The sequence below is a fragment of the Gracilinanus agilis genome, chromosome 6 (genome assembly GCF_016433145.1).
Source record: "Gracilinanus agilis isolate LMUSP501 chromosome 6, AgileGrace, whole genome shotgun sequence".
NCBI classification, from domain to species: Eukaryota; Metazoa; Chordata; class Mammalia; order Didelphimorphia; family Didelphidae; genus Gracilinanus; species Gracilinanus agilis.
The window spans coordinates 292,465,624-292,485,268 of record NC_058135.1 but is presented as its reverse complement, the minus strand read 5'-3'; the positions used below and the strand labels follow the sequence as shown (position 1 = coordinate 292,485,268).

General features: G+C 46.7%; 1 protein-coding gene across 1 annotated transcript; it reads right to left on the bottom strand.

Annotated features, from left to right (window-relative positions):
- Positions 1-8,822: 8,822 nt before the first annotated feature.
- On the bottom strand, positions 8,823-18,111 carry GAL (galanin and GMAP prepropeptide). Its single transcript, XM_044682118.1, has 6 exons — positions 17,936-18,111; positions 16,672-16,755; positions 15,528-15,582; positions 12,498-12,584; positions 10,770-10,847; positions 8,823-9,095 (listed from the first exon to the last, which is right to left on the bottom strand). The coding sequence occupies exons 2-6, from the start codon at positions 16,753-16,755 to the stop codon at positions 9,034-9,036; spliced, it is 366 nt and encodes a 121-aa protein (XP_044538053.1). The 5' UTR covers positions 17,936-18,111; the 3' UTR covers positions 8,823-9,033.
- Between the last annotated feature and the right edge of the window lie 1,534 nt (positions 18,112-19,645).

Below are 19,645 nucleotides of genomic sequence, written 5' to 3'. Positions count from 1 at the left end.
CAAGAATATCAAGGGAAATAATGAAAAAAAATGTGAAGGAAGGGGGTCTAACAGTACCAGATATTAAACTATACTATAAAGCAGCAGTCATTAAAACAATATGGTACTGGCTAAGAGATAGAAGAGAGGATCAGTGGAATAGACTTGGGGTTAATAACATCAGCAAGACAGTGTTTGATAAACCCAAAGAGCCCAACTTTTGGGACATGAATCCACTATTTGACAAAAACTGCTGGGAAATTTGGAAAACAATATGGGAGAAATTAGGTTTAGATCAACATCTCACACCCTACGACAAGATAAATTCACAATGGGTGAATGACTTGAATATAAAGAGGGAAACTATAAATAAGTTAAGTGAACACAAAATAGTATACCTGTCAGATCTCTGGGAAAGGAAAGATTTTAAAACCAAGCAAGAGTTAGAGAAAATTACAAAATATAAATTAAATGGTTTTGATTATATTAAGCTAAAAAGCTTTTGTACAAACAAAAACAATGTAGTCAAAATCAGAAGGGAAACAACAAATTGAGAAAAAATCTTTATAACAAAAAACTCTGACAGAGGTCTAATTACTCAAATATACAAGGAGTTAAATCAATTATATGAAAAATCAAGCCATTCCCCAATTGATAAATGGGCAAGAGACATGAATAGGCAATTTTCAGGTAAAGAAATCAAAAGTATCAATAAGCACATGAGAAAATGTTCTAAATCTCTAATAATTAAAGAAATGCAAATCAAAACAGCTCTGAGGTATCACCTCACACCTAGCAGATTGGCTAAAATGAAAGAAGGGGAGAGTAATGAATGCTGGAGGGGATGTGGCAAAATTGGGACATTAATGCATTGCTGGTGGAGTTGTGAACTGATCCAGCCATTCTGGATGGCAATTTGGAACTATGCTCAAAGGGCTATAAAAGAATGTCTGCCCTTTGATCCAGCCATACCATTGCAGGGTTTGTAACCCAAAGAGATCATAGATAAACAGACTTGTACGAAAATATTTATAGCTGAGCTTTTTGTGGTGGCAAAAAACTGGAAAAGGAGGCTATGTCCTTCAACTGGGGAATGGCTGAACAAACTGTGGTATATGCTGGTGATGGAATACTATTGTGCTCAAAGGAATAATAAACTGGAGGAATTCCATGTGAACTGGAAAGACCTCCAGAAACTGATGCAGAGTGAAAGGAGCAGAGCCAGGAGAACATTGTACACAGAGACAGATACATTGTGGTAAAATCGAATGTAATGGACTTCTGTACCAGCAGCAATACAATGACCCAGGACAATTCTGAGGGATTTATGGTAAAGATGCTACCCACATCCAGAGGAAGAACTGCAGGAGAGGAAACATATATGAAAAACAAATGCTTGGACGCATGGGCTGAGGAGGACATGATTGGGGATGTAGACTCGAAACTACCACACCAATGCAACTATCAACAATTTGGAAATAGTTCTTGAACAAAGACACATGATAAAACCAGTGGAAATGTGCATTGGCCATGGGTAGGGGGAGTGCGGGGGGGAGGGGAAAGTAGGAGCATGAATCATGTAACCATGTTAAAAATGAATATTAATAAATGATTAAAATTTTTTTAAAATCTTGGCTTTTATGAAAAATATACAGCTTCCTTGACTGGGAGTTAGTCCTTGGACCAATTCCAGTTTTCTGGGGTGGCTGGATTTCTAGTGGAGTCTCTCCCCTTCTAAAAAGAACCAGAAAGGGAAGGTGATCCATGAGGGAAAGGAGAAGAGACAAATTCATGAAACAGAGGAGACTTTCAAGAGAGGTTGGGGAGGGGGATGAAAAACAGAGCAAAAGAATCAAGAAACAAACATGGAAACATCTGAAGTTGGCTGCCCCCCAAAAGACCAACTCTCTTTTCTTTTGTCTTATCAGATGCAGAACTCTTTGTCCATGATGGAGACATGGCCATCTGCTCTCTCACACACACAGACACACACACGCACACAGTGATGCCACACATGGTTCAAAGTCTCCAAGGGAGTGGGTTGTTTGCAGTTTCTGTGTAACCAAGCTCTGAAACTGCTTCCCATGGCAATCACTGACCCTCATGTCCACATATAGTGGAATGAGCTCAGAGTCATCTTCAAAGCAGAGGGCACCAAATTTCATCTTGTGGCCCAAAAACAATAGCCAAGCAGTAGCATTCAAATGAAATTTTAAAAATTTGCTAAGACATCACCCATCAGATGTTTGAGGGTGCAGCTTGGTGGCTCAGTGGATAGAGCCAGGCCTAGATACAGGAGGTCCTGAGTTCAAATGTGATCTCAGAAACTTCCTAGCTATGTGACCCCAGGCAAGTCACTTAACCTCCATTGTCTACTCTTAACCATTATTCTACCTTAGAACCAATACACAGTAGTGATTCTAAGATGGAAGGTGAGGGTTTGGAAAAAAAGAATTGAGTAGGGCAAAACAGGCACTCGGTGTTTAGAAGGGACCGATGGTTTTAAGAAACCCACCAGGGCCTGATCCAGTGATAATAAAAGAGAGTGGGGAAGGGGGACACTCTTGGACCTCTGTGTTCTCATATACCTTCTCTTCCAGCATCTCAAATATGCATATGGACATTTCAAAGATTAATATAAGGGAGGAAATGGGGGAAATCAAGGGAGAAAAGAAAAACAGAGGATGAGGGGAGAGAAAGGAGTGGAGTCAGAAGAGCTAAAGAGGAAAAGACCTCAATATATCTTCTCAGCCCCTAAGAGTTTGGAGGAACAATCACATTACAGAATAGCACATTCTTGTATGAATGATCATGTGCCTCAGCTGTACAGCTACTGAAACACATGATTTGGAACACTTGAGTTCAAATCCTGCTTGCATGACCCTGGGCAAGCCAGCCTCTGCTTCAGTTTGCTTGTCTGCAAAATGGAAGTAATGCCTACCTCCCTGTTATGTCGTTATGTCGTTATGGTTATGTAGATAAAGTGAGAACAGATAAGATGCTTTGCAAACCACAAGATGCTACATAAAGGCTATTGTTAGCAAAGAAAATGGCAGGACCATTGACACCATTCCCTCCCTGATGGCCCCAGGTTGCTGCCCAGGCCATCAGAAGTAGCACCTCTCACACACACATCAGCCTGGGAAGCTTTCATCAGTTGAGTGGCCAAAGAGCTATAGACTGCTGTGAGATGTTCCTCCAAAATTCCAGGCAGCAAGACTTCGTTGAGCATCATCGTTCAGCTGTCAGCTCTGATCAGTCCTTCTGAGGTTTAGGAAGGCAGCAGAGCACCACCAGAGTGGCATGCTAAGGGCATAAAGAATTTACCTTTATGTTTTTGCCAAAAAGAGGGAGGGGAAAGGAGGAGGGGAATTTAGAAATGAATAAATTCTAGCTCAATACAATCTCATCCTTAGGTATGGGTCACTCAGTGGCCCACTGACCAACTGGGGGATTGTGAGGACCCAAAGAGATAACAATGGCCGGGTATGCCACATGAACCTCAGTTTCTTTTCTGGCAGGACTACTAATCTAGTAGGTAGGGTAAAGACTGTGGTTGTCATCTGTTTAGAGTTCAGTAAAAGATTTGATAAAGTATTTCACACTCTTCTGGCAGAAAACATGGAAAGATGTGTATTCAAGAGCACAATTAGATGGCTTCAGCCCTGATTGGATGGCCCGACTCAAAGAGTCATCAGGGATTCAGTGTCCTGTGACCCCAAGGATCTGGGGTTGCCTTGGAGCTGGCCAACATTTTTATTAGTAACTTGAGAGGCAGAATGTCATAGAGGAGAAGAAGCTGGTCTCACATATCCTGACCGTCCAACCAGGAGAATAGTAAATTACCTTCCATGTCCCCAGACAACTAAGACTACAAAGTGTCAAGGAGGTACCAAGAAGAGGGAGGAAGCGCCTCACTTGAGGGTGCCTATGCCGAAGAAATCACAGATCTTATAGAAAGAAATCAGTGAGTTAGATAAAGCTTCTTCTCTGACTTGTACAGATGACACAAAGTTGGGAGGGAAAGCAAACGCGCCTGCGACGGAGGTTCCAAAGAGATGGTGGGTTTGCAAAGTCTTGGGCTGACACCGATCACATAAAAGGCAATAGAGACAAAGGTAGGATCTTACACTTGGCCTCAAAAACCCAGCATTATGAGTCCAGCATCAGGGAGATGTGGCTGGAGAGAAGTGCCTCTGGAAAACCATCTGAGCATTTTATTAGACTACAAAGTGAGTATGACTATCAAAGGCTACATTAAGAGAGTCACCTGGCATAGCTTTCAGGAAGAGAGATGTGATGAAGTTCCTTTTCTCTGCCCTGTGGTAAAACCCCAGCTGGAGGTCTCATTCAGTTCTAGGTGCCACCGTTTATCGGTCAAAGGAACAAGAGATGTTTAGAATGAAAAAAAAGAGACTGAAGGTGGGAAAAGTGGGAGAGGTTGGGGATAATCTCAAGCATTTGAAGTGCTAACATGTGGAGAAAGGGTTAGACTTGTTCCTTTTGATATCAACCAAAAGGCAGAAATCAGAGCAATGGATGGAAAAGGGAGGGGGAAGGAGTGAAGGGAGGAGAGAGAAACAAAGAGGCCGATAGAGACTAGAGGTCTGAAACAATATCCTGCCAATGAGAGTGGTCCCCGGGTGGAATAGGAAGTAGAGAGATAGGAGGCTCTACTTTCTCGGAGATCTTCTCATAGATGCTGGAGGACATGATCTTGTCTTGTAGGACATGATCTAATGGAGATTCCTTTGGGCTAAGAGCTGGCCCAGATACTTCTGAATTCCTTTCCAGTTCTAAGATTCTTGGTGATCTTTACTGGTTATCTCCTATTTGTTTCCTGCCTTCTTTCAGCAGGACCTTAGAACCAGGATTAGCAGCTGGCATTGCTGCCCTTTCATGAGACCTTTGCCTCCAAAACTGCTTTTCTTATGGAGGAAGACCTCTCTTCATGACATGCTAACAACAACAAACACAAGCTTCAGCTCAAGCTTAAGTTCTTGGCCTTCCAAATTATGGAACAGGCCCATGAGAAGAACCAAAAGAGCCGACACTCTGAAGATACTTTCTATTTCTCTCTGGGCTGTGTTCTAAACTTTTCTTATTTGCAGAAGCAAATTTGTGTAATTAATAATGATTTGTGACATTTTCATATAGTTATAGATAGCTTTGATTTCTTCATCTAAAAACTATTCTATCTTTTGACCATTTATAAATTAAAGAATGGCTCATATTCTTATATATTTGGCGAAATTTTCTCTATGTTTTGGATATGAGGCCTCTATTTGAGAAACTGTCTATAAATTGTTTTCCCTTTTCCTTTCTTTCCTTTCCCCTGCTTTCCTTCTAATCTTGGTTACATTCATTTTATTTTTACAACCCTTTTTAATTTAATGTATTCAAAAAATCTCCATTTTATATCTCACAATTTCTTTCTATCTCTTGCTTTCTCATAAATTCTTCTCCTATCCATAAATCTGAGAGGTAATATGTTTCCTGTTCTTCTAATTGGTTTATGATATCTCTCTTTATGCCTAGGTCATGTAGCTATTTTGATCATATGTTGGTAAATGGTGTAAGATATTGGTCTGTGTCTACTTTCTGCCAGACAGCTTTTGAGCTTTCCCAACAATTTTTATCAAAATAGTGAATTCTTATCCCCCAAACTCGGATCCTTACTTTGGTCAAACATGAGGTTACCATAATCTTTTACAGCCATTTGTCGTATGTCTGTTCTATTCCACTGATCTACTTGTTAATTTCTTAACCAGTACCAGAGAGTTTTGATAATTCCTGCTTTACAAGATACTATAAAGTCTGGTACCTCTAGACCTCCTTCCTTTACATTTTTTTCATTAATTCCTTTGATAATTATTGACCCTTTGCTTTCCCAAATGAATTTTATTATTTTTTCTAGTTCAAATAAAATATTTTTGTGGTAATTTCATTGGGATGGCATTTAATAAATAGATTAGATTAAGTGGAACTGTCATTTTAATTACATTTACTCTGCCTGCCCATAAACAATGAATATTTCTCCAGTTATTTAAATATGACTTTATTTACATAAAAAGTGTTTTGTGATTATGTTCATGTAATTCCTGGGTTTCGTTTGACAGATATACCCCTGGGTATTTTATTCTACCTATCATTACTTTAAATGGGTTATCTCTTCCTCTCTCTTCTTGGTAATATTTAGAAATGCTGATGATCTATATGTGCTTGCTTTATATCCTGCCATTCTGCTAAAATTATTGATAGTTTCAACTAATTTTTAAATTGAATCTCTAGGAATTTCTACATATATCATCATATCATCTACAAAATCAGATAGTAATAAATCTATTCTCATTCTGATTCTTTCAATTCCCCCCCCCTTCTCATTGCTATTGCTGGTATACCTAATATAATACTAAATTATATTGGTGATATTGGGCATTCTTGTTTCACTCCTGATCTTTTTTTTTTAAACCCTTGTACTTCGGTGTATTGTCTCATAGGTGGAAGAGTGGTAAGGGTGGGCAATGGGGGTCAAGTGACTTGCCCAGGGTCACACAGCTGGGAAGTGGCTGAGGCCAGGTTTGAACCCAGGACCTCCTGTCTCTAGGCCTGACTCTCACTCCACTGAGCTACCCAGTTGCCCTCACACTCCTGATCTTTTGGTAAAGCTTCTAACTCATCCTTTTGATAGATAACGTTTGCCGATAGTTTAGATTATATACTTCTTATCATTCTAAGGAAAAATCCATTTATACCTATGCTTTAAAGTATTTTTATTTTATTTTATTTATTTATTTATTTATTTGTTTGTTTGTTTTTTACCCTTGTACTTTGGTGTATTGTCTCATAGGTGGAAGATTGGTAAGGGTGGGCAATGGGGGTCAAGTGACCTGCCCAGGGTCACACAGCTGGGAAGTGGCTGAGGCCGGGTTTGAACCTAGGACCTCCTGTCTCTAGGCCTGACTCTCACTCCACTGAGCTACTCAGCTGCCCCTATTTATTTATTTTTTAAACCCTTACCTTCCGTCTTGTATACAATGCAATACTTTGTATTGACTCCAAGGCAGAAGAGTGGCAAGGGCTAGGCAATGGGGGTTAAGTGACTTGCCCAGGGTCACACAGCTAGGAAGTATCTGAGGTCAGATCTGAACCCAGGACCTCCTGTCTCTAGGCCTGACTCTCAATCCACTGAGCTACCCAAAAATAAAGTGTTTTTAAATAGGAATGAGTGTTGTATTTTGTCAAAAGCTTTTTCTTCATCTATTAATATCATATGATTTTTGCTACTTTTCTGTTGATGGAATCAATTATGTTAATAGTGTTCCTCATATTAAACTATCCTGCATACCTGATATAAATTTGGTTTGGTCATAATGTATAATCTTTGTAAGATATTTTTGTAGTCTCCTGGCTATTATTTTATTTAGGATTTTTGCATCTATATTCTTTAATGAAATTAGCCTGTAATTTTCTTTCTATGTTTTTGCCCTTCCTGGTTTAGGTAGCAGCAGCACCATATTTGCTTCATAAAAGGAGTTTGGCAGGACTCTTTCTTTATGAATTGTTCTAAATAATTTATTTAATATTGGGATTAGATGATCTTTAAATGTTTGAGAAATTTTGCTTGTAAATCCATTTGGTCCTGCTGCTTTTTTCTTAGGAAGCTCATTTATGGCCGGTTAAATTTCTTTTTCTAAAATAGATGTTTCTATTTTAGAGTTTCTGAATTTGATATTCTATTTCCTCCTCTGTTGGTCTAGGCAATTTGAATTTTTGTAAGGATTCTTTCATTTCACTTAAATTGTTTCATTTGTTGGCATATAATTAGGCAAAAGAATTCCTAGTCCTTGTTTTGATTTCATCTTCATTAGTGGTAAATTCACCCTTTTCATTTTTGATGCTAGTGATTTGATTTTCTTCTCTCTTTCTCTCTTTTTAATAACCCTCACCTTCTGTCTTGGAGTCAATGCTGTGTATTGGCTCCAAGGCAGAAGAGCGGTCAGGGTAGGCAATGGGGGTCAAGTGACTTGCCCAGGGTCACACAGCTGGGAAGTGTCTGAGGCCAGATTGGAACCCAGGACCTCCCATCTCTAGGCCTTGCTCTCCATCCACTGAGCTACCCAGCTGCCCCCTTCTTCTTCTCTCTTTTTAAAATCATATTAACCAATTTTTATCTACCAAGAGAACATTATCTTTAGCAACAGAAAAATTGTTTGAGGAGTGGCCTGTGTATGTTCACTACCTGAGAAAAAACTGATAAATAGAAATAAGTAAGACATGGTTTTATCTATACATATATCATTTTGTCAAGCAATGCCTTCTCTAATGGGAGGAGGAGGGAGTTAACTGCGTATTTTAATGTAAAAAAAAAAACAAGGAAGAAATTTAAAATTTAAAGAATTTAAATAATAAAGAAATTTAAAATTTAGAAAGAAGCAAATTTGTGATTCTAGCTATGTTGATTGATCAGATTAATATTAAAATGAAGTGGCTTTTTTGGGTGCTTTGCCTTGCTAGTGAGGTGACAAAGTGTCCCAGACTTATCTAGAGCAGCAGGAAGAATGTTAGAGACAGAATCAGAAGTTGCATGTGTGTGTGTGTGTGTGTGTGTGTCTGTGTGTGCATGTGTGTGTATGTATTTTTTTAAACCTGATTGAGTGATACATGTACAATCCAGTGGAATTGCTTGACAGTTCCGGGAGAAGAGAGGGTTGAGGGGAGGGAAAGAACACAAATCATGTAACCATGAAAAAATATTCTAACTAAATTGGCTAAATAAATAAATAAATAAGATTTTAAAGCCCGATTAAGGAGGAATGAGACAACCAAGATCCTTTGCTGTTTTTAATTTTATCACATAAAGTAAGATATTTACTAAAACAAAATCTTGGGTTCTAACATCACGGCAGGGAGGGCAGGAGAGACAGGAAGAGTTTACTACATGTCAAGCTTATAGATTATTAGCAACCACCACACTTTGAACTCCATTCCATCAAAGCCCTCTGTAAAATGGGACTTGAAGCTCACGAACACAGACAAAAAGCAAACATCCTCTCAGGACTGATTTGTTTCTTCTGATGAGATTGCCGACGGCAGACTCTCAAGGGCCCCAGCTTCTGCAAGAGGAAAAAGAATGTATTGTTTCAGGGATGCTTAAAGGGCACAGACAACAGAGAGGGGTTAGTCTTGACTGCTGGGCTAAGTGTGTCAAACTCATTGTCAAGGGAAGGTCTTAGCAAATCAGCCACTGATAAATATTTTGTACTATTCAGCACGCTGGACAGATCCTTGGTGGAGAGCCTAGAGACCATGGATAAAAATTAGCAGTGGTGAAAACCAGTATTGGGCTACAATCTTTATTAATGGGGAGAATTTTGGCAGGGGTGAGATCCCAGAGCCCTTGACTACTGAAGTGGCCCCCATTCAGAACCTCCATCTGCTGATGGGTGTTACTAGCCTTGCCTTTTCCAAAGGTCTTGCCATGATTTGAATCAGGCAAAAGGAACTCCAGCACCCAAATTCCCAGGTTTCTGGTGAACCTCTGTTTTCCCACAATTCATTTACTTTCCACTTTGCCAAGATGTTATGGTGAACAGATAGCAGGGGGTTTGTGATGTTGGGGTGTTGACTGTTTCATTCTCAGAAGCAGTTGCTTATCTGTAAAGCCAGGTGTTGAAGGGAATAGAGTGTTGGGTCTTCGGGGAGGCAGATTCATCTTCATGAGTTCAAATCTGGCCTTGGCCACTTACTGGCTGTGTGATCGTGGGCAGCTCAAGAGAAAGGTTGTAGCACTATCCACCCAGGGTTATTGGGAAGATCAAATGTGTAAGTCATTTTTTTTTTAAACCCTTGTACTTCGGTGTATTGTCTCATAGGTGGAAGATTGGTAAGGGTGGGCAATGGGGGTCAAGTGACTTGCCCAGGGTCACACAGCTGGGAAGTGTCTGAGGCCGGATTTGAACCCAGGACCTCCTGTCTCTAGGCCTGACTCTCACTCCACTGAGCTACCCAGCTGCCCCACAAATGTGTAAGTCATTTTGCAAACCTTAAGGTACTATAGACATTTCTGACATTGATATTAGGTTTTGAAGACCTCCTTTGCAATACTCTGTTGGCTTCCTTTGACATATTGTGTATATATACTTGAGATAAAATAGTATTTCCTTGAAATAAATTGGAAGGTAGCTTTTCCTGATTCAGATTTGTCTACACATTCCCACGATTCATCAGAATTAAGAAGGCTTTCCTGCATAATCCATTTTTTCTCCTTCAATCTGATACTGTGCTTGAGACGTTATTTAAACACATTTGCAGGGAGTCTAAGGCAACTATATGATTGAATAGTAAGGGCTACAGGCCCTTCGGGAGTTAATAAGACTGAATGCCTGCAGAGGATCCAGGTAAAAACTTAACAAAGAGAAAAGTTGGACTTAGGAGATATAAAAAAACACCAGTCAGATCCTCCATCCTTTTCTTCTGCAACATCCCAGTGCAAGCCCTAAGTAGCCTTCCCAGAGGAGAAAGAGCTTCCCATGGGGGGGGGGGGGAGAAGCAGGTCTGGAAGCTCAGACTTCCCTTGAAATGTTTGGTAGTTCTTGATTGTAGCTTAAGAGAATTTAGTGGGGCCATCATTCTCATTGCTATTGAGGGGTTTTTAATTGTCAAATTTCAACCTGTATGAAACCTGGCTATGAGAAATCTCTCATATTCATTGTTTTCTCAACAAATCTCCAGAATATTCCGGCATTCTGAGAGTTGAGGAATAAGAAATAAAAAATGCTTTTACATACCTTTGAGATGCAAGAATGTCAGAAACTCCAGTACTGTACGCACAATGTTGTCATCAGTCATGGGTCTTGCAAAGTTTCCTAGAAAGTATAAATAGTGAATGTACACAACATGCCCTGTTGAAGTGGGAGCGGACTTCAAAGGATCAAAGATTTCAAGCCGAGAAGGACCTTCGAGAACATTTTGTCTCACTCTCTCCTTTTGTAGATAAGGAAACTGAGGCCCAGAGAGATACAGTGACTTGCCCAAAGTCACCGAGCTATAAATTGGCACAGCTGGTATCTGAGACTCAAAACCACTGATTTCCATCCTAGCACACATATCCCCACATGTTGACTTCTTCTATTTTTCTGCTCAACCCCGGAAGGCAGAACTAGGGGAAATGAGGTGAAATCGAGAAGATGCATAGTTCAGCTCAATGGAAGGAATAACTTCCTAACGGTGAGAGCTGTCCAAAGTGGGACAGGCTGCTTTGGCAGCTGATAGGCTCTCATCTCCCTGAAGAGTCTCCGAGTGGAGCCTGGATGACTGACCCTTGTTAGAGATGTTCACAGAGTGGACTCTTGTCCAGGTACGGCGTGAACTAGCTAACCTCTGAGGCTCCACCCATCTCGGAGACCACGAGGTCCATTGCATTTCCCATCAGATCGTTTTATTGATATTTTCAAGGGTCAGGTGCCACCAGAAAATGAAAGAAACCCCAGGGAATTTTAGAACAGTTTGTGACTCTCCCTGTGACCTGCAGGATTTCTGGAGCTTCCTAAAAGTATAAAACTTGATCCGCACTGGAAAATGTAGCTCGCCCAATTCTCCTTCTAGACTTGAGGGTGGCTCGTTAGCCTAAGAGTATGTCAAAGTATTCTAAGTATTATTCTAGAACACAGTTGGGGAAGTGAGGAAGCAGACCCGGGCCTGTGTGCTGGGAGTGAAGAAAGGGAAGAGAATCGTTGCATCATCCCTAATCAAAGTATAGAGGGGCAGCTGGGTAGTTCAGTGGGGGCAGCTGGGTAGCTCAGTGGATTGAGAGCCAAGCCTAGAGACGGGAGGTCCTAGGTTCAAATCTGGTCTCAGACACTTCCCAGCTGTGTGACCCTGGGCAAGTCACTTGACCCCCATTGCCTACCCTTACCACTCTTCCACCTATAAGTCAAAACACAGAAGTTAAGGGTTTAAAATTAAAAAAAAAAGTATAGAGAGTATGTGGCTCCCAAAGGGCTGCATGAAAGCATGACCGTTAGGTAGAAAGATGAAGCTGCCTAAGGTAGCTTAAGGCCAACTTAATGTAGGTGTAATCTAGGTGCCTGGTTGCAGGGTTGTGCAAGTCGTTGTGGACAAGCAGGAGATGAAATTGAGATGGCTGTCGTTTAGCCCTCGTCCCACCCAGGCAGAAGGAAGATAGTTTTGACTCTTCCCGGAAAGAATTCCTTCTAAACGTGGACTTCTCTGCTTTGTCCTGTCGCTGAATATCCTGATAGGCCTGCGCCTGGGCTTCCTCTTCTTTAAATGGAGACACAAATACCCCGATATTCGACAATAGATGTGAAAAGCTCGCATTGGGGTGTGTATGTAAATGGAGAGGATTAGCCACAGAGCAGGAGACCCCTAGAAGCCCCCCTGCTCTGGGCTTCTGCTCCTGCTAATAGCCCTGAACATTAGTTAGGGGCAGAAATGAACTGAGAGGAATGCTTGTGGCAGACAGGAAAGGGGCACGGCAGTGCCATCGTCCTTACCTGACTTCATGCCGTCTTCGGACTGGATCTCCCGTTTGCCAGCGAGGCCATGCTTGTCATTGAATGATCTGTGGTTATCAACCGCATCTATTGAGTCAAGCAAAGGGGGAAAGAGTTTGTGGCCTCTTCCTCGAGCAGGGCAAGTGGGGTTGTATTGAATTCCTTGGCCAAGGGAAAGGGTTCAAGAGCTGCTGTCAGCATTGCAAAGAAACAAGGGTTGAGGGCAACTGGGTTGCTCAGTGGATGGAGAGCCAGGCCTAGAGACAGGAGAACCTAGGTTCAAATCCGGCCTCAGACACTTCCCAGCTGTGTGACCCTGGGCAAGTCACTTGACCCCCATTGCCTACCCTTACCACTCTTCTGCCCTGGAGCCAATACACAGAAGTTAAGGGTTAAAAAAACAAAGAAACAAGGGTGAACAGTATCAAGATGGATGCTCCGTGTGGTGGAGACAAGGGCCTCTCTTTTTTTTTTCAAACTCTTATTATCTGTCTGAGAAGCGACACTAAGTATTGGTTCCAAAGCAAAAGAGCGGTAAGGGCTGGGCAATTGGAGTGAAGTGACTTGCTCAGGGTCACACAGATAGGAAGTGTCTGAGACTAGATTCAAACCCAGGACCTCCCATCTCTAGGCCTCACTCCCTATCCACCGAACCACCTAGCTGCCTCCTCACGCCACTCTTTGGACATCCAGCACCTTCCCAAAACCAACAAGAGGGCTAAAGATAAGTCCCAGCTGAAGCAGTCTGTTCACTCACTGGGGGCAAGTCCTCCAGCTGGGCCCCTCATCTAGCCTTTGCATACAGACTACAAGGCAGAAACTGTCTCTTTAAGACTTAAGAATCAAGATGGCCTGGACCTAGTCACTCCCAACAGGCTGCCCTCAAGGGCTCTCCAGCTGGTCCAAGGATCATTCCCATATAATACTGGACTGAAGTGCTGGTTCTGACAGAGTATTCCTTTGGGGGCAGCCGGGTGGCTCAGTGGATGGAGCACCAGGACCATCGCCAGCCCTTAGCACTCTTCCACCTTGGATCTGATACAGGGTGTTGATTCTAAGACAGAAGGAAAGGGCTTAAAAATTAATTAAATAAAGGATTCCCCAAAGGCATCTCTCACGGGTCTATTGAGCCACTGCCATTTTGCTCAGTAATCTGGGGAAGGTTATTGTTGGGGAGGAGATAATATTTCTGATGCTTTGGTTGCTCTTTGGCTATCCTTGGGGATCCTTCCTCCCCCTTTGTAGTGGCAAAGCATAAAAAATAGTCCCCACCCCCGCACCCCCCCGCAGAGGTACAGAGGAGTGAAAGCTGTTGGATAGGGCAGAGGAACAATGTCATTCCCATCTCTGTAAGCGAGTCCCCTGGACGACGGCCCTTTGTGGGGTTGGCGCTCAGGTCTCTGGTCCACTTTCCCTTATTTATTCCCTCCTCCAGATCCACATCCCTCCTCTACCAAAGGGCCCTCGCTGTACGCCCAGGACCCCCCCCCCCAAAAGGGCACTTCTAGTCTCCAAAAGAGCCTCTTCTTTGGACTGAATCGTGCTTTTGGGCGAAGTTATTTAACTGGAGGGGGTGTTTGCGAAGGCTCCCCAAAGGAATGATGGGTCCTAACAGGGGTGAGAAAGCCCAGGATAAGGCCTTCTCTCTCCCCTACCGCCGCTGCAGCTCAGGGCTTTCTTGATCGAAACTTCGAGGCGAAGGATCTACCCAGCCCCCTTCCCCTGTTAGGTCAGGGTGGCCGAATCCCTCGGAAATCTAGGACCACACGGGTCACCTTTGCCCACAGCCAAGTTCCTGTCTCCATCTCATGGCGAGGGGAAGGGACCGTCACCAGCCTCCAGCCTACTCTAACCAGTTCCAGAGTCGCCTTTTGCCTTGATTACAGCTCCTTAAAGGGATCTGGATTCTTTCTGGCCAAGTCTCAAGTCTTTACTGCTGTTCCTGGCTTTCTATCACCTGATTCTTTGCAAAGCGCCCGGAGAAATCAGTTCTCACTCTCCTAGGAGCCAGGCCAGCCTGGGGTTGAGCAGCCTCACTTGGGCAGCATTGGCATAAGGAAGGGACTGTAGGGTTATTTGAGGCATCTGCCAGGTCCAGCTGGAAGTTCAGCGTCTCTGCCTTTGCCTTCCCCAGGCTCAGGAACCAGAATCCAGACAAGGATTTCCCTAATTCCCTTCATCAAGAGAAATCTTTGGGGGGCAGCTGGGTAGCTCAGTGGATGGAGAGCCAGGCCTGGAGATGGGAGGTTCTAGGTTCAAATCTGACCTCAGATACTTCCCAGCCGGGTGACCCTGGGCAAGTCACTTGACCCCCATGGCCTACCCATACCACTCTTCTGCCTTAGAGCCAATACACAGCACTGACTCCAAGACGGAAGGTGAGGGTTTAAAAAAAAGAGAGATCTTTGTCAATACATAAACCGTGATAGAGGTTTTCTCTCCATCCACGTACATTATTGGAACCTCTTGACAAGGTGCTTCTTGAGGGAATGGGCTAAGGCTAGAAAAAATGGCGCCAGCAGCATTCTCCTGGCATTTACCAGAGATGTGGACACTGAATGCCAAATGGAACTTCTGCTTGCTCTCTGCTTCCTGTCCCCACCTCGAATGGGGCTGACATTCCTCCACGGCTTAGTGGCCTTTAAGCTTCCCCAGCCCACTCCACCCCACTCCGCTCCCACCTCTCTCCCTGCTCATCTGAATCCACCTCCTTTTACCCACCCACCCCCTCCACATTCATCAGCCTTTATCCCAGGAAAAGTCTTTTTGCTCAGACTTACTTATCCTTATCTGCCCACGTTCATTCATTCCCACAGCAAATAGCGTCCCTGTAGAAGGGCAGCCCTTCAAAACAGGGACGTTTCAAGTCCAAAGGGAACTCTGACATGGCTTGGCCCAAGCCCCTATTTTACAGATGAAGAAACTGAGGCCTAAAGCAGAAATGAAGTTTGCTGAAGATAACTCGGGTGATGAGTGACAGAATTAGGACTTGGAAAAAAAGAGGATAAAATAAGTGTTTCGTTCACTTACGTGGACCGAGGAGGTAACCAGCACTGTTCAAGGTCCAGCCTCGCTTTTCCTTGGCCTTAACCAAAGGGAGAAAGAACAATTAGAGGACTGGATTGTAAAAACCTAGTACAGGCCCTAATCAAGCAACCTTGGATTGAATGAATGAATGGATGAATGAATGAATGAATGAATGAATGAACGAACGAACAAACGAATGAATGAATGAATGAATGAACGAACATAGTCTTGGTAACTTTTACAACATGGAACAAACATGGTATCTTTAAGGATGCCAGGGAATGTGTTCATACGTGAGTGTGCAGCATGAGCTACGGGAATCCTGGAGCCATTTGCAAACTGCAGTGACTGGAGTAATTTGGGGAACTGCAGTAGCTCCCTGAGACTAAAGTACCCTGAGCCTCAGTTTCCTCCCCTGTCTAGCTGATCTCTACGGTTGCACATGGTGTCATTTCCCGGGGCTCGGCCGCACATGGCTTTAAATCTACACCTATGAAAAGTACCCCTTCTGAGTTCCGGGAACACCAGGAGTGTCCAGTGTGCAAAATGGCTCCTTTCAGAGTCCCTCCAAGAGCGAAAACCCTGCCTGCATCGCTGCATCGTGGGTAATGATTCCATTTAGGAATATTTTATTTACACACAAATCCGCAGGGATCCCCCAGAGGAGGCTGCAGAAGGCCGGTGTTGTTTGTTAGGAAGTGTTTGTTAATGCCGAGCTCGGAGCTGTCCTCTAGCTTCAAGCCACTGGGATCCTGGGGGGGGGGGACCAGGGGGGGTAGAATCGGCTGTACAGCTCGAGGTCAGCCTGTGATTCTTTAAATGTCTGCCCAGATGGCTGATTTAATAGTTTCCAAAATGGTGGAACCCGAGGGGTTGGCAAACCCTTGGGGGGAGGGGGGATGGCATTAATATCAACCCTGGCCTCAGTTTCCTCCCCTTGCCCCAAAGCCCAGGTTCTCTGCGGGTTGGCCTTTAGCTCCTCTTCCACACCTTCCCTTCTGGCTCCTCCCTTGGGTCTCCCCCTTTGCTTGGCATTGCCGGGGGCAGCTGCCAGCCTTCCTTCCCTAAGATTGGGGGAGCTGATGTCCTGGGTCAGAGTGGAGCCCCTTCCTGTTCGCGGGGAGCGGCGCTTCCGGGAGGCACTTACCGAGAGCACGAGCCCCAGGGTCTCTGACAGCGTGGCACAGAGGAGGAGGGAGGCAAGCAGGAGGCTTCGGCTGCACCTCTGCATCTGCAAGGTGAAGACAAGGGTGGGGGGCGAGCTTGAAGGCCTGCTTGCCTCAGGATTGCCCCCCTCCCGTCCCCCCCCCCCAGGGTAAAGGGGCCTTTGGTGCCCGAAGGGCTCCTGGGACCCGGGGCGGGCAGCAGGCGGGAATTCTGGGAGGTGGCCTTTCTAGCATACACAGTGCCAGGCACATGGAGAGACAAAGAAATGCTTCCAAAGGCTTCCCTCCCCCACTTTCCGGTCCTTCTTTCACAGTCCAGCCCCGCCCCTCGCCTGCACCCCGAAGGCTGTTCCTCACCCAAGCCAGCCCATTTCCCAACCAGGCATTCCCCCTGGCGGCTCCCTTTAAGGCTCCGTCCAAGTCCAGCCTCCACAGGAAGCCTTCCTCGGGTTTGTAGGTTGTCTCCCCCGTAGACCGGATGGTCTTTTACTTGGGGGGGATCCTCAGGGGTTAGCACAGTGCCTGGCACATAGTAGGTCCTTAATGAATGTTTGTTGACTTGACAACCTACTGCCAGAGGACGTGAGGGGCTTGCCCAAGCTCAGCAGGAAGGCTAGGACGAGGGGACGCCGCCCATAGAGCGGGGCAGGGAACTAGAGAGCCCCCAGTCTTCAGCGTCTTAGAATTTGCCCCAGACTCATAGTCAGAGGAGTGAGAAAATGGGAGAATGGGAAAACCGCCGGCACCCGCTTTCCTGAGGGGCAGTCACGCAGGGGCTGATGCCAGGCTGTCCATCACATGGACACGGGGGCTGCGGATACTTGTTGCAGGACCAATTTGAGGAGAGAGAGCTAGAGAAGGCGCCCCCCGCCCTCCCCAGCCCGGCTCCGGCCTCCTGGGACCTTTGGGCAGAAGTGGGCGGAGCCCGCGGCCCCCTTCTCCGAATCCTCTTTTTAAGCCCGAGGGAAATGCTGGGTGTCCGCGAGAGGCGAGGGCGCAGAAAGCTCGGGCTGGGTTTGCATTCGCCGAAGTCTCGGCCCTCGCCCTCTGGCCGCCCTAACAGGACGCTAAGACCGCCTGCTCGCCCCCCCCCCCCGGCTGGCTGCCTTCCCTGAACCCCCCCGGCGGCTTGTGTCCGAGATACGGCGACCCTCTGGGCAACCCCGGGGAAACCGCCCGATCAGGAAGCTTAGAGGGCAGGCGGGAGAGGACGGCCGGCCCCCGGTGCCTCCGCCCCAGCCCTACCTTGAGCTGGGAGCGCCGGCGCACCGGAGAGCGTAGAGAGGAGAGGATCGGGCAGGCGCGACTGCTGGACTGTGGGCTCGGGTCCGACGGGCTCTCACTGCATGCTGCGCGGGGTCCGAGGGAGAGCGGCCACTGGAGGGATCGACTGGCGGGCCGGGCTGCTGCAGACAGGTGGCTGGCCGTCTCGCCTGCGTCCTCCCTCCCGCCTGAGTCCCGGCTACTTATGGAGAGGCGCGCCTGGCGGGGGGAGCCGAGAGACGCCCACGTCAGCGGCCCGAGGGGGATAATTGCCCCTGAGGCGGGCCAGCTGCATTAGGACAGGACACAAATTACTGTCATCCAATTAGAGGCATTTGGAGAGAGCTCAGCGAGCCCAGCCGCCCGCCGAGGGACGTGGTGGGGGTGGGAGGGAAACCGGGGGAGCGGGACTGGGCTGGCGGGGGGGCGGGATAAGAGCCCGCCGCCGAGCAATTACCCGCATTACCTGTAGCCGCCCCCGTCGCCTGGGTGACGGCTGGCGGGGACGTGAGACGAGAAAGGCACCTCCGCACCCCGAAGCCAGAGGCTCGGGATGGGGGCACGTAACTGCTCCCACTCCCCACCCCATGTGCAGCCCCCCACCCCCACCCCAGCGCCCCTCGTGAACCAGCATCCCATGGCGGGCGGGGGCGGGAGGCCAACGCGGAGGGAGCCGGGCGCCAAACCCTTTCTGCTTTCCCCGCTTGCGCCAGCCCTAGCCGCAGGCTGACCTCTCCTTCTTGGGGTTCTGCCCTCTCTCGAGCCACTGCTCAAATCCCTGCCTCAGTTTCTCCCTTCTAAAAATGAAGCCGTTGGACTGGCGGGTTTCGGAAGCTTGCGCTCCCGAGCTCCTGAGGGGCCGTCCTAGACTGTAGCGAGCCCAGCTCTGCCTCGGCTCCCCTTTGGGGCGGGAATCCCCGCCCGCGAGCACCTCTCGGTGTCCCCGAGGGCTGGAGAGCTGCGGACGCTCCGCAGACACAGGCTGGGGGTGGGGTGGGGGGCGGGGAACTGGCCATAGAAGCCCGCGGCCCCTCAAAGGCATCGACAGCCTGGAGCAAGGGCAGGAAGGGGCTGGCCCAGAGCTGCTGAATAGGAGCTTCCTCTCCCTGAACCTCTATAATACTACGACGCGTCCCTGAGCCTCAGTTTCCCTATCTGTGAAAGCTGGCCTGGAGGCCGCCCCCAGCTTCCCTCCTCTGAGCCGAATTGCAACAAAAGATCCTTCCGCACTGCTCACGTCGGGGCTTTCCCCCCTGACGACGCGGACCTCCCTCACGACGTACAAAGCAGTCTTTGAGAGCCGGCAGGGACCAAACGACTTGCCGGCCCACAAGAGGCTCGGCGACCCCAGCCAGGCAGACCTTGGACAGCAGCCACCGCGCCCTCAGTCTCTGGGCTTGGCTGGAGGAGACTGGCTGAGCTCGCACTCCTCTGGCTCGGAAGGATTCCGTCTAGGAAAAAGAGGTGGCCAGCCCGCAAGCCCCTGAAGCCCGGGAGAGGCTCGTTCTTGCTCTTGCCCCCCCCCCCCGCAGGGACCCCTCCCCCTTCCGTATTTCGGCCAGGCCGTGGGAGAGCCGGGCGGAACCGGCTTCCTCAGTTTTCCTTCGTCTGTTTCAAACTGAGGACATTGTAGACCCCAATTCTCGAGTCGCCTCTGAAAAGAGCCTGAAAACCAGCTTCCTTTTGCCTCCT

Coding starts and splice junctions, on each gene's coding strand:
- GAL (XM_044682118.1), bottom strand. CDS start 16,755: ATGCAGAGGTGCAGCCGAAGCCTCCTGCTTGCCTCCCTCCTCCTCTGT. Junction 15,583..16,671: donor CCCTGGGGCTCGTGCTCTCG/GTAAGTGCCTCC, acceptor CCTTTGGTTAAG/GCCAAGGAAAAGCGAGGCTG. Junction 12,585..15,527: donor TGGTTACCTCCTCGGTCCAC/GTAAGTGAACGA, acceptor TTGACTCAATAG/ATGCGGTTGATAACCACAGA.